At 47.5% G+C, this 13075-nt stretch overlaps 1 protein-coding gene across 2 annotated transcripts in view; it reads left to right on the top strand.

Annotated features, from left to right (window-relative positions):
- The window catches only part of MAP2K1 (mitogen-activated protein kinase kinase 1), a gene marked incomplete at its 5' end in the record, with an annotated part of 78608 nt that overhangs the window by 57299 nt on the left and 8234 nt on the right, over window positions 1–13075 (top strand). For both annotated transcript variants that reach the window (XM_084239911.1, XM_084239912.1), the window contains one exon: window positions 11209–11333. In XM_084239911.1, coding sequence (XP_084096037.1) covers window positions 11209–11333 — 125 coding nt within the window. The remainder of the gene's footprint in view (window positions 1–11208; window positions 11334–13075) is intronic.

Here is a 13075-nt window from a genome sequence, read left to right on the forward strand (position 1 = left end):
TTTTTGAGGAGACTCGGAGCCAGACTAAGTGGAGCAAGCTGCAATGGCTCCTTTAGAGGTAGAATAGTTTATCCCTTGAGGCTATACTGCTTGGAATGCTCTCCCAAAAGGGTTCTCTATTGCTTCCACAGTACTTTTTAAGTGTATTTTTTTTTTTATTGAGGTGATTTTGATTTTAAAACTGTACATGTTTTAGGGGAATAAGTTTACAGGTGTGTGTTACCACAATACACTCGCCACCAAAGTCCCAATAATCCTCCATCATAGTCCGTTGGGCCCTTTGCCTGCCACCCTCCCTCTCTGGTAGCCTCAACTATTAGAGTTTTGCAAAAATGGGAACTCTCAGATCACAGTGAGATTTAAGGCTCTGCAGAGACTATAAGAATGTTTTAGATCCTAGTCTTGGGGGCAGCTGGGGTCTTGAAAGCATCTCATGGGTGTCCCAGCAACAGCCTTTGGAGGAAAGGATCCCTCACAGCAGTCAGGATTTCAGTCCCTGAAATCTTCCTCTTGATCAGTCAGACATATTGGCACCAACAGGCAAGAGCTAAAGTGGTTCAAGTTTGTTTTTTGTTTTGTTGTTTTGTAGCAGATTCACATGTAATGCATTTCTGAGAGGCTTCTTCTATGCCCCTTGTGAGGCGGTGTCCACTAGGGTTCCCTAAGTGGACAGTTGAGTCAGGGTGGCCCCTGAGGCTGCACACAGAGCTCTGTCCTGAGCTGTCCCTGTCGGTGTGCTCTGCTTCAGCCGCTTACTGGACTCATTTTCTAACTGTGTAGCGACAGCCTCAAGAGGGCAGTGAATTTACAAGGAGATTCCTTTTGACTCTGTCTAGACTGCCCCACCTCACAGATGGACAGAAACAGAGAGTAGCTTATTAGTAATTGCAATTAGGGCTGGTCTCTTGATTAGAAATGTGAATTATGTTCTCTTTCGTTACTTCAGCTGCTAAAGCACAATGATGGGTTGTGACTCCAGATGAGTTTATCTCTTAGGTCATCAGGGGAGGTAGGTGGGATGGGGTGACAGGCTTCCTTGGATCCCTTTAGGGCAGTGCTATGGAGGAGGGGGTATTTGAGGCCTGCTTTGGAGCACAGGGAAAAGTTATCCATGTGGCAGTGTCAGGGAAAGGAATTCCAGCTAGTGGGAAACATGTATCATGGTCCAGAGATGAGAGAAGGCAGACATGTCCTTACAGGAAGTAGCAACTCATTCAAGTTGCCAAGGACAGAAGGAATTGGTGGCAAGTAGTAGGAATTTGTAAGGCATAGCTGAAGCAGTTGAGGAGGGTCTTCACTGCTGTGCTTAGGGGCTGGATTTTATCACAGGGAGGTGAGGCCAGCTGACCTTTGAGGCATAAGACTCTACCAGCTGTGACTAAGATAAGATGGAGAGGGGCAGGTTGGTTAGGAGGCTCTTTTGATGGTCAGGATAGTAACTGAGCAAGGGAAGATGAGGACAGGTGGGAGAGGGGTTTGTTCTGTAAAGCCCCTGGGGAGTAGAGGGCAGGTGCTGGTGTGGATAGATGGGGAGGGGAAGGGCTCAAGGAGACTTGTCCTGAGATCTTTTCCAAGAGGGCTGCGGTGCAAGGAAGCCTGAGGCTCCAGGTTCTGCTGGGGGCTTACCTGTTCCCCTTAGGAGGTGAGACCTGAGAGCTGCGTTCTGCTCCCTCTCATATCACAGCTTCGTTCTAAGGGGAACCTGGGGCTGGGACTGCTACTGTCAGTCCCAGATAATTCCTGAGGAGGGCAGCTGGCCTTATTTGGAAGTCTAGTGACCTGGTGATCAAAGAAGGAGCAGATTTTATTAACCACCACTCACGCAAGAGGAATCCCAACTCATGGTGCCCATTATCACAGGGCACCAGCATTATGCTTGAGAGCACCAAATTAATTCAGAGCACATAGCAGGATTTTCCTTTTCCATTTGGAAATAGCACGTTTCAAAGTTGGAGCAAAGGGCCTCCCTGGTGGCGCAAGAGGTTAAGACACAGCTAATGAAGCTGTCCGCAGCCTTTGCAGGAGTTCAATCCCTGGCCAGCCAGGAAGCAACCCACATGGCACAGCAGACCTCTCCTGACTCACCCGCTGCTCCCCTCAGCAGTGTACTTTGGTCAATCTGCCTGTTCTGTTCCCCACTCTGTCTCCGGTGAATCTTCTCACCCCCCATACCTCTGGCCTGTACCCCAGCTCTTGTATGCATAAATAAATAAATCTTTAAAAAAAAAAAAAAGGTTGGAGCTGGACTGTGAAGCACATGTGCTGCTGTCATTAGACATAGTGGCAGATACTCTGTCCCCAGGAAACTGCTCCCCACCAAGTGATGTCAAGTCCTTGCCTCCGTGTCCCTTTAGCATCCTGGCTGCTGACTGAACCTATGGAAAGTTCCCTTCTGCTCAGCCATCAGCAATCTGAGAGCCCCCTGTCAGAGTCCCTTGTTATTCCTGAGCTTCACTTTCCTCATTCATTTGGGGAAATCTTACTCCCCTCCCCCATCTCCTAGAGTTGTCCTCAGGATCAGGTAAAACTCAGACTGTGTAACACCATCAAGACCGGCATTTAAAAGCCTATTGAGGGCCTCCCTGGTGGCGCAAGGGGTTAAGACACAACCTATGAAGCTGTCCGCAGCCACTGCAACACGAGTTCGATCCCCAGCCAGGGAGATACCCACATGGCGCAGCTGAATTGCCCTCTGCTCCCCTCAGCAGTGTATCTCAGCCAATCCACCTGTTCTGTTCCCCACTCTGTCTCTGGTGAGTTCTCTCACCCTCAACACCTCTGGCCTGTACCCCAGTTCTTGTATGCATAAATAAATAAATCTTTAAAAAAATAAAAGCCTATTGACTATAAATTGCTGGCTCATAAGAGGCTTCTAATTCTAGTTGGAGAAGCAAGATTATACATTAAAAGATTTTTATTATACCTTAAAAGATTGTTGGGTGAATTGGCATAAGATCTGGTGTTTGCCTTAAAATAGTCTACTCCCTCCTACCCCACAGAGAAAAAGCTGGGGGAACAAGACTGGCAATGAGTAGATAATTGTTGAAACTGGGTGATCCAACAAGGTTCTGCTTTTGTGAATATTTGGATTTTCTCAGTGAAAAAATTAAACTAAGAAGGTGACATATGCACTAACATGGCAAGTGACATAGGTGGTAAGGTGAGAGCACAGGGTTCTAAGGAGAAGGGAGTTTTGTGAAGGGACAGGGTCGGGGTGGCTTCGTGGAGGAGGTGGGAGCTGGACTCTATCTCAATGTGGACACTTACTTACAAATAACAGAAACCAGCTTGAGTAGGTATAAATAGAACAGATGACTTCCTTACAAGGACCCAGGGGGACTTGGGGACTGCAAGGCCAGATATAGCCAGGGCTCAGGAAGAGGAAGGCAATGGGAGTCCCAGGCCACCTCTCTTCACTGCGGTTGCTTTGTTTGTGCATGCCCTGTAGCTCAGCTTTCTCTGCTGCTCTGTGAGGAGGAAGACACCCCCACTCCCAGTTCCCAGTGGGCATCAAATTCATCCCAGACACAGCCCAGATTCAACCTGACCCTCTTAGCCTAATTTCCAAGTGCCTGAGTATCCCAGCAAGACTTACATAGTTTATATAGTTGGCAGGCCTCCCTTCTGTCTGAAGGAAGATCATTAAGAGGACACTTGTGAGTAAGGCAGCTTTCTCCCTATCCCCTCCCACAAACAAAAAGACTTGAAAGATGCTAGGACATATTTGAACTGAGAAGACACCTACTGAATAGATTGGAGATTAGTAAGAGTGACTGATTCCAAGACAGTGACATGCAAGGAACATTGAGGAGCAGAGTAGGTCCCTTGGGCACCAATAGGACACATAGGTGGGAGCCACTCCAGGGAGAACTGATTCTTTATATCTCTTGAGTGTTTTTCCCAAATAGATATTAACTTTTAGTTTCCCTCCAAACTTCAAGAGCCACTGAACTCTAAATTCTGTGCTTCTCATATGTAGTACTTATTTGTTGATCAGTTGTTACCAGCCAGGTACCATCAAGTAGGAATTACTGTTCCCACCTGTCATCTGAGGAAACAGGTTCAGAGAGGTTCTGTATCTTGGCAAGGGTCACACAGCTAGTGGATGCTAGAGCTAGGATTCAGATCCTGTCTATGCCAATGGATAAGAACCAGTGGATATTTGGATTTTTGGTTGTTAGCAAACATGAATTAGCTAAAATAACAAAGGAGACTGTTTTGTTTTTAGTTAACCCAGTCCCAATGAGGGTAAGAATGCAGCTGGCTGAGGGATAATTGTGTCCAGGGACTAAAATGTCTTTAGCTGTTATACTTCAATTAAGATGTACTTATAAAGGATGCTAATAACTCCAGCTAAGTCAGGAATGCCTGGTGAATGGCCACTTGATTGCCTTTCCAGACTTTTCTGATGAATCATGCTGACTGTGACCCAGGCACAGATGGGAATGCCTTACTTAGGTGGAGCCTGGGTCACTATATTTATTGATGGTACTGGAAATTCTCTCCTACTCTCTATTTAAAAATGAACAGATCTCTGCCTGTCTTTACCTTTCCTTTTCCATTGTCTCTTTTTCTTTTCCTGAGCATAATTAGCCTTATGCAGGCCATATCAGGTTTTTAGCTGATTTCCCTTTCTTGAGTAGCAGATGATAAGTATCCACATTAGCCAGCTCCGTTTTCCTGCCCCAGGTGGTTGATTGGCTTTGTGACAGAGTATCTACTTGTTTTTTGAAGTAGCTCTGGTGGTCTGGAGGGGAAAACATGATTTTGAGCAGGTTAGTTTCTTCCAGTAGAAAGGCTACCCCTCCCTCTCTTTCTTCTCCCTACCCTCATACCTTTTCTTCTGACTTTTATTCCATCTTATCTTAAAATTTTAAACCATTTTTTTGAACGGTGTATGCTGATCATAATCAAATCCTGAACTCTTGTAACATCATCTAGTATTTAATTGTCAGCCTTAGTGAGCCTTTGGGTCAGGAGACAAGCTGTGAATTTGCAGAGAGGGGTATACAATGGTAGAGAATGAAAGCACTTCAAAACTAATGAACCTTGGGAGGGAAGAGAAAAATTAAAATGCAGTTGCTGGACTTGGTTGCAGAGATCTTGAAATTGGAAAGAGATAAAAATAGCTGCTTGTTAGGACCCAGCACGTGTGCTTGGAAGGCTACAGTTTGAACTCAGTCGTTAATCAGAAGGAGGTGGGAGGTGGCCTCTGATTCCCCTTGTTAGCTCTTCTTGCAGCTAGCGTTGTCAGGGAGGATAAAGAGCCAGTGCTGGGAAGGAAGCACTCACTCCCCAAACTCTTTTCTCTCACGACCAGATATCAGGGCCTTCAACCAACCCCTGCTCAGATCTTATTCCCAAAGTTTGTTCTGTCTGTAATGTGAGTGGCCTCCTGCTCCAACCACAACTTTTAAAAATGGAAATGTAATTATATACAACAGTGTCTTAGTGTCAGTCGATAATTTGCTGTGTGTGGGCATGGTAAAATGATTACCACAGTAAGTTTAGTTAGCCTCCATCACCACACAGTCACACTTTTTTTTCTTATGATGAGAAATTCTAAGATGTACTATTAAGTACCTTTCCAATATACACTCCAGTTATTGTTAATTATGCTCACCATGCTGGACACAACATTCCTACGACTGACTGACTTCACAGCTGGAAGCTTGAGCCTTTTGTCTCCTTTACCCACAACTTAATGAGGACTTTTCTGAAACTTTGGAGTAGAACTCACTGTAGCTTGCCGCATTTGCTTTATTGTCTAGACCCTGATTACCTGGGCTCTAGGTCATCAATCCTCCTTGGCAGATAATTCACACTCTGGCCTCCATTCTTATCCCTAAAGAGATTTCTAATTCTTCACACCACTGTAGTGAGGATAAAGACAATCTGTACAAAAGGCCTGACATAGTAGCAGCTGGATGAGCCAGGCCTGTTGTGGCATCTTCCTAGGTCATCTGTGCTGCCTGCCGCCCATCCTCCTAGCCATTGGCTTTCAGCTATACCCATTCTCCTTTGCTGGGGGAAGACGGTGAAGGGAGAAACCTGGAATCTCTTTTCCATACTTTTAGGTTAGGTTGGGAAAAGAGTTTACAGGTAATGGACGTTCTCTGAATTTTAATTATCTTTTACTTTATGAGCTCCCCAAGGCCATGGATCACTGACTGTGCCTCTGTGAATCAGTGGAGACTGTTACTTGACTTATCAGGTTCAATTACCTTTCTCTTTTGTGGATGCATCTTTGGAGAAGGGCTATTAAGGCTCTACCAGGGTGGCTACAAAGAGGTCACCTGAAGTCTAAAATCACCATTAAAAAAAATCTCATCAACCTTCCCCCACCTGCTGCCACCCCCCACTTTATCTTTTAACTCTCATATATCCAGAGTCTTTATCCAAGGATTCAGCCTTTGCCACAGATGATCCAGAGTCTGGTATCCATATGTCACTGGGCTTGTTTCTGTGAGGTCCTCATTTCATCCTGCCGCCTCTTGTTTCTTTTCAGCAACTCTGTCCTTATGTTCTTCCTGGTCCCTCATCCCTCCATCTTGCCTTCATTCCTCCCCACACCCTCAGGGAATGCAATTGCTTTTAATATTGGCCAAAACCAAACTAAAAGGTACTGGGGAGAGGATAGCAGAAGGGAGTGATACTCCCGTTGCTTCCTCTATCTGGAGTCTTGCCAGCTCGTCAGGCTGGCGTCAGTCTTGGCTTGTTGAAAGAATTTAGAACATCTGAGTTAAACCCCTGTGTGCATGTTCTTGTCATTTGTTGGATTCTGTCTCCCCTAGTGGTGAAGGCCTAGGGACAGGGCATGTGTCCTTTTTACTTATAGCTCTGTGCAGGTAGTCTGTGTTTGCAGAATAAATAAATGCAGAACAACTCATTTCATCCAAACCCCTTGCTTCAGATGGGTAGAAAATGCTCAAAAAGTTAGGTTAAAATCATATGCTATGGGGCCTCCCCGGTGGCGCAGTGGTTGAGCGCTGGGTTGTGAGGCTGCCCACAGCCTCTGTATTGCCGGTTCGATCCCCAGCTGCTCCCCGGCCACCGCAGGAGGGTCCCACATGGCACGCAGACCTCTCCTGCCGCCCACTGCTCCCCTCAGCAGTGTACCTCTGCTCCCCGCTCTGGTGAATTCTTTCACCCTCCCGCGCTTCTGACTGTACCCAGTGCTTGTATGTATAAATCAATCAATCAATAAATCAATAAATCTTTAAAAAAATCATATGCTATGGGGGCGGGGGAATCAGGAGACTCTGAATAATGATTATTTCTAGGGTAGAAGATATCAGAAAATCCTTTTTTACGCATAGTTTTTCATAAACCTCCTTGTTTGTTTTTGAAGAAGGAGGCTTTACCTATCCTCTGTGATAGAGGCTGAACAGATGGGGGTCTCATACCTCTGTATCTTGGGAAGCCTGGGAGCTTAGACTACAGCCTGACCCACCAGGTGCCGGGCTTAAGGTCTGGAGAAGATCTTGGACAGTAGACAGGGACTGGGTCTGTGATGTGAACATTTGAGGTTGCTGCTGGAAAGAGGAAGAGGAACCAATGAAACTTCCTAGGGCTCCAGGAGCAGGGCAGTATTCCAAGAGGGGACGAGCTCTTAAGAACAAGACACCTAGAAGCAGAGGTGAGTGGGTGAGTGGGAAAGGAGGATGTTTTTGATGCAGGGATGAGCCCAATCCCACACAGTTAGAGGCAGGACAGCCTGAACCCAGAGGTGGACATGGCAGTGTGCTAGGTAAGAAGTCAGAGAGGTGAGGGGCGACAGTGAAGGCCTTGGACAGGCTGGCTGACCGGCTTTAACTGTACTCTAAGGCAGACGGGAGCCACTGCGGCTGTGGCCGGCCTGCTGGAGGAGTGCTGGTTGCTGTGCAGAGGAGGAGGATACTAGGGACAGAAACAGGAGGGATGGAGATTGTGGAAAGCACAGACGGGATCTTGACAGTTGGAGGACAACGTCTCCATCTGACCTTATCTGACATGGCGTCCTGTCTGCCCCCGGAGAAGAGCTGATTTGGCTGGGGCTGCAGGGAGGAGCACGTCCAGGTCTGGTGGCTCTGGCCACTGTTCTGGAGTTGAGGGCTTCAGTGTGGTTGGGTCACCACGCACCCTCTTGTCCTGTTTTCCAGATCACTGGAGGTGCCGTGTGCTTCCAGGACAGATGTGGTCCAAGCAGGGAACAGCCCCTCAGGGCTTCCCTCTGCTCCTCTCCCATCCCATCCCCCTTGGCTCTCTGCAGCCTTCTGGCAGTGTTGTTCCCTAGGGCGAGTGGGGGAAGCTGGGGCTGACAGCCAGGCATGGAAAGCATGTTATGTAAGTTTGAAAAAAAGGAGGCTTGCTTGCCACGTGAGTAGAAATCAGATACAAGGACAGTCACAGAGCCATGCAGTCACTCCTGAGCACCAGCTGCAGCCCAGAGACAAGTGTCTGAGCCAGGAGAGGAAGGAGGCCCAGGCCTGGGGAGGGGCTGCTTTCTGTCAGGGCGTGAAGGGGGCGTCTGGTGTTTCTAACTGCTGATGCTGGAGGACAACCTGGGAAACAATCATTCTCTGTGCTCCTTTAATATGGGGTGCTAGCTCACTGCCCACATGTCACTACTGATCCTGGTTGCGAGAGCTGCGATTGTTATTTACTGATAAGCTCAGGGACTTGCTCGAGGCTGATTATAGTGCAGTGGCAGGGCCAGGATTCTTGTCTCTTTAGCCAGTGCCACTCTTGGCTTTAAGACAAGGCCTAACAGGTCATTCCTAAACAGGCCATGGGAGCGTTTGAAGGTGAGGGAACTCAGGGTTTCATGGTCCAGTGATGGGGTAAATGTTGTGGCATTTGGTGGAGAGAGGCTCATGTTTGAGTGTATCCCTTGTGCTCCCAAGCCAGACCCCAGCATGCACTGTCACACACCTGGCTCTGGCCTCTTACTCACCGTCATTTTCCACATGCTGCATACTGACCTCCAGGGGTCAGGCTTCTGTCCTCTGAGAAAGGCTAAGGGACTATGGGAACTTGCACCAGTGGACCTGGGTAGGAAGTGTTTGTTGGCATCTGCTGAGGAAAGAAACAAAAGAAAAGGTTAGTCCCTGATCTCCTGAAGTTTATAATCTCCCATGTACTTGAAATAATTCTCCAAGCAGTCCATGATGCCCTCACTACATCTCGGTAGCTGTTCCAGGGTCATCTCTGCACAGAGGCCCCCACCTTGTCGCCCTGTCACAGCTGTGCTCTTACATGGTTTTGTTATTTATATTTTCTTCATGGCACTTGAGACCACCTGACATTACATAATGTTTTGTCAGCTTGTTTTTGTCTCTTCACACTAAAATGTAAGCTTCGTGACAGGGAGAACTTGGTCGGTTTGCTTGTTGTTGTCTCCCTAGAACCTGCATAGTACTATAGAACCTCCCTAGAACCTACATAGTAGGTGCTCAGTGAACACTAGGTGAATGAGCAAAACCATCGTGTTTTGTTGTGTAATTTGGCAGCAGGGGATGGGAAGAGGACAGACCCAGGCATTAGAGGGTCTGAGTTCTGCTTTTAGCTTTACCTAGCTTTCACCATGTGACCTCAGACAAGTCCCTAGATCCATTGCACCTTAGATTTTCATCTCCACTACGAAGGGGAGGAACCAGATACTTTCTAGGGCTACTCCTAATGCCTGTGTTCTGAAAGTCTGAGTAGGAGACATTGAGATGACTGAGGAGCTGGAAAGTTCTCATATCCTGTGACATGATGAGGACCAGGTCTCAGAAAGGCCATACCAGTGATTCTGAGGGTGAACTGTGTAGTCAGTGAGTTTAGATCCATATATTCACAAGAATTTTCTAGTACCTACTGTGTACCAGGTGTTGTCCTGGAATTACATTGGTGGGGGTACACAACTAACATCCTAATCTTTGAGGAGATGATAAATAACTAGCTGATGTGGCTAGCGAGAGGCCAGGGGTAACTTGGGGCTGTGGTGGGGGTGGGACAAGGGAAGGATTTACTGGGATATGAGAGGGTGATTATTTTTTTCAATTTACCCTTGGCAAGATAAATAGAATCTGGTAGACTCTGTTTAAGAATAAATAAATGCATTTATATATGAGCATATTGAAGGGGAAGATAATAAATGTTAATAGTTGTTCTGGTAAGTTGGAATTATGGGGATTTTTTTTTCTCCTAATTCTCAGGATATTCCACATAGTGTTTATATTCTGTCAAATATTACTGTGACAGTTTGTGATGTTATCCCTGGTGTGTTCTGCTCTTGAGTGGTCTCATTGTTCCCTGATGTCTGCCTGCAAAGCCCTGGCCTTGGGATCTTTAACCAATCCCAGCCTCAGATTTCCACCTGTAACTGACAATATCAGGCCCCAGGCCCTGACCTGTCCACTTTACAGGGCAGTTGTTTGGAGCAGAGGAGACAGTGCAATAAAAGTTTACCTCTCTCTGCAAAGGGAATAGCCAGGGGACTTGTATTGGTGGTGATAGCCGGGGCAGAAAGTGGGGCAGGTCCGAGTGCAGGGAATGGGCATGGGGCAGGTACTGGCAGCACTGCCTTGATGTTGCAGCTTTCAGGTCTCCCTAGTTGCCCGCAGTGAGGATGGAGGGGATGGGAGTGGAGAGGTCTTTGACTAATTGGTGTAAGCAATTAGGGCAATAAAGTCAGTGAAGAGAATCATAGCTCCCAGCCCCTACCACATGTATTCCTAAAACCCACATGGCTTTGTGCCTGGTACTGAGGTCAAAAACAAGCATTTCGCTCTTATTCCTTCCCTTTTTAGTCTTTGGTCTGTAGTCTTAGCAAGCATACAGGTCTTATTATTTGTACTTTTCTTCCTCCTTCATGATCCAACCATAGAGTTTGTGTCTTGCTAGTAGGGGGCAGTAGAAACAATAGTCTTTGAAATTTTGATTGTTCATAACTGACTCCTTCCCATAGGTCATCTGACCAAGTCTGGATACTCAAGCCTGGAAATCCATTGACTTTCTGTCCCATTTCCATAGCAGCTTGTCATTTCCTCTCCTGAAAATCCTTCCTTGACCCTGAACAAGGGGGAATAAGAGGCCCTGGTGTCAAGTGTTTGCAAGTCAGGGGCTGGCTCTGTAGAGGGGCCAGGTGGCCAGGGACTCATGGTCAGACTGGCCTGACTGGAGTGCTGACCCTTCACTGCCTGCTTGCATCAATCCTCTATTTCTGTTTTCTTTCCCATGCAGATGTCAAGCCCTCCAACATCCTAGTGAACTCTCGTGGGGAGATCAAGCTCTGTGACTTTGGGGTCAGTGGGCAGCTGATTGACTCCATGGCCAACTCCTTCGTGGGCACAAGGTCCTACATGTCGGTATGAATGACAGATTCCTTTTCTCCAGCTTCTTTCCCAGTCAGGGATAGAGGCCAAATGGATGCCTTCCTCTGGGAACCAGAGTCTCATGCTGGGTGGTGGAGGTAGGGGAGAAAGAACTGAGAGATGAGGCATTGTGGTCCCTGAGGAGATGACAGTCTCGCGGGGAGATTGGTCTCTGCTTTTCACAGGCCCTGGAGCCTAATTGGTATCCTAGGGCCTTGAGTCATTAGAAGAGATTGCACAGATCCAGCTGCTGCTGTACTTGGACATCCCCAGAGCTTGGCTTCTGTTGTGAAGAGATCATGCGTTCAGTTACCCCCGGACATTACCTGATTTTCTTCAGATTCTTCAGTCAGACATGACTCCACCCCAGTTGGTCTTACCTGTTCCTTTTCCATTAGCAGTATGTGGCACCACTGTTTCCTTGCTTTCCCAAGGTGGAAACCCAAGCATCAGCCTCTAGGGGTAAAGACCCATCCTTTCAGCATCTAGCAACCCCCAATTCCCGAGTCTATTCAGAATTGTTGCCCTAGTCCAGCCTCTTTGCTTCCCTCTCACTGCATGCCTCCCAGTTACCTACCCCTGCCTCTCACCACTGTACACCCACCTGTCCCCTGGCTCGAGTCTGCTCTAGTTCAGCTGAGGAGGTCAGCAGTCTTCGCTCTTGCTCCCAACTCCACTGGCTCCTGTGGCCACCAGATCCCTGGGTGTGGCTGTCTCCTGCCCCAGTGTGTTCTCTCTCCTGCCCCTTGGGGCAGGGCCAGGGACAAGGCCACGGGCATTTCTGTTGTCCCTAGGATCTGGCCTGGTGCCTGCATGTGGTAGGTGCTCGAAATGCTTGGTGGGTGGGTGAATGTCTGTTGACTGAATCGGTGGGTAACCAGATAGCACGTTCCTGAGAAGGGTTTGGGAAGGGGGAAATGTGACTCTGGCTGAGTGCTGAATGGTGCAGGGGCGAGGAGCTGCAGTGAGTGGGAGCACTTTGGAGGTGGAAGCATGGGCGGTGGGAGCCAGCACGAAGGGCTGGGTATGTGCACACCAGTGTTTCATGTATTTTCTTCAAACATTTTCATATCCTTAAATGATCTCACTTGATCTCTGTGGTTGTCCAGGGCAATGAAGGTTATTATTTGGGCACAGAGATGAGGGAATCTAGATTCACGGAGGTTGGCTTAACCTTGCGGAGCCAGGATCGAAAGCCTGGTCTCCCTGCCAGTCATTCTCCCTCTGCACAGCATGCTCTCATCTGCCTCTCGAGCAAAATTTGGCAGCTGTTCTGGCTTCCCTGTGTGGAAGTTCATGCCCACATCCTCATTTCTTCTTGCCCCACACCCCCACTGCGATTCCACTGTCAACATCCCTCACCCTGTGCTGACCCACCACCCCCACCCCTCCATTCCAGTAACTTACGTCATTAAGAAACAAGAAACCTGGTCTCACTCATAGCAGGAATCTAGAAAACTTAAATAAGGGACCAGGAAAAAGAATAACTATAAGAAAGAAAATATCAAAATCAATAAACAACTATGAACCAGAGACACTCTATGGGGGGTGGGGGGGCAGGGAAAGGAGGGATTGCGGTCAAAATAAGGGGGCTGTAATTGTATGGGGAATATAAAAATAAAATTTAAATAAATAAATAAAATTTGTAAAAAAAAGAAAGAAAGAAAGAAACATAGGCCCTCCAGCTTGCACCTTGGGTCACTCAACTGACATCTCAAGTTCAAAATCAATTAACA

This window comes from Talpa europaea (assembly GCF_964194135.1).
Source record: "Talpa europaea genome assembly, chromosome: 8".
Taxonomy (NCBI): Eukaryota; Metazoa; Chordata; class Mammalia; order Eulipotyphla; family Talpidae; genus Talpa; species Talpa europaea.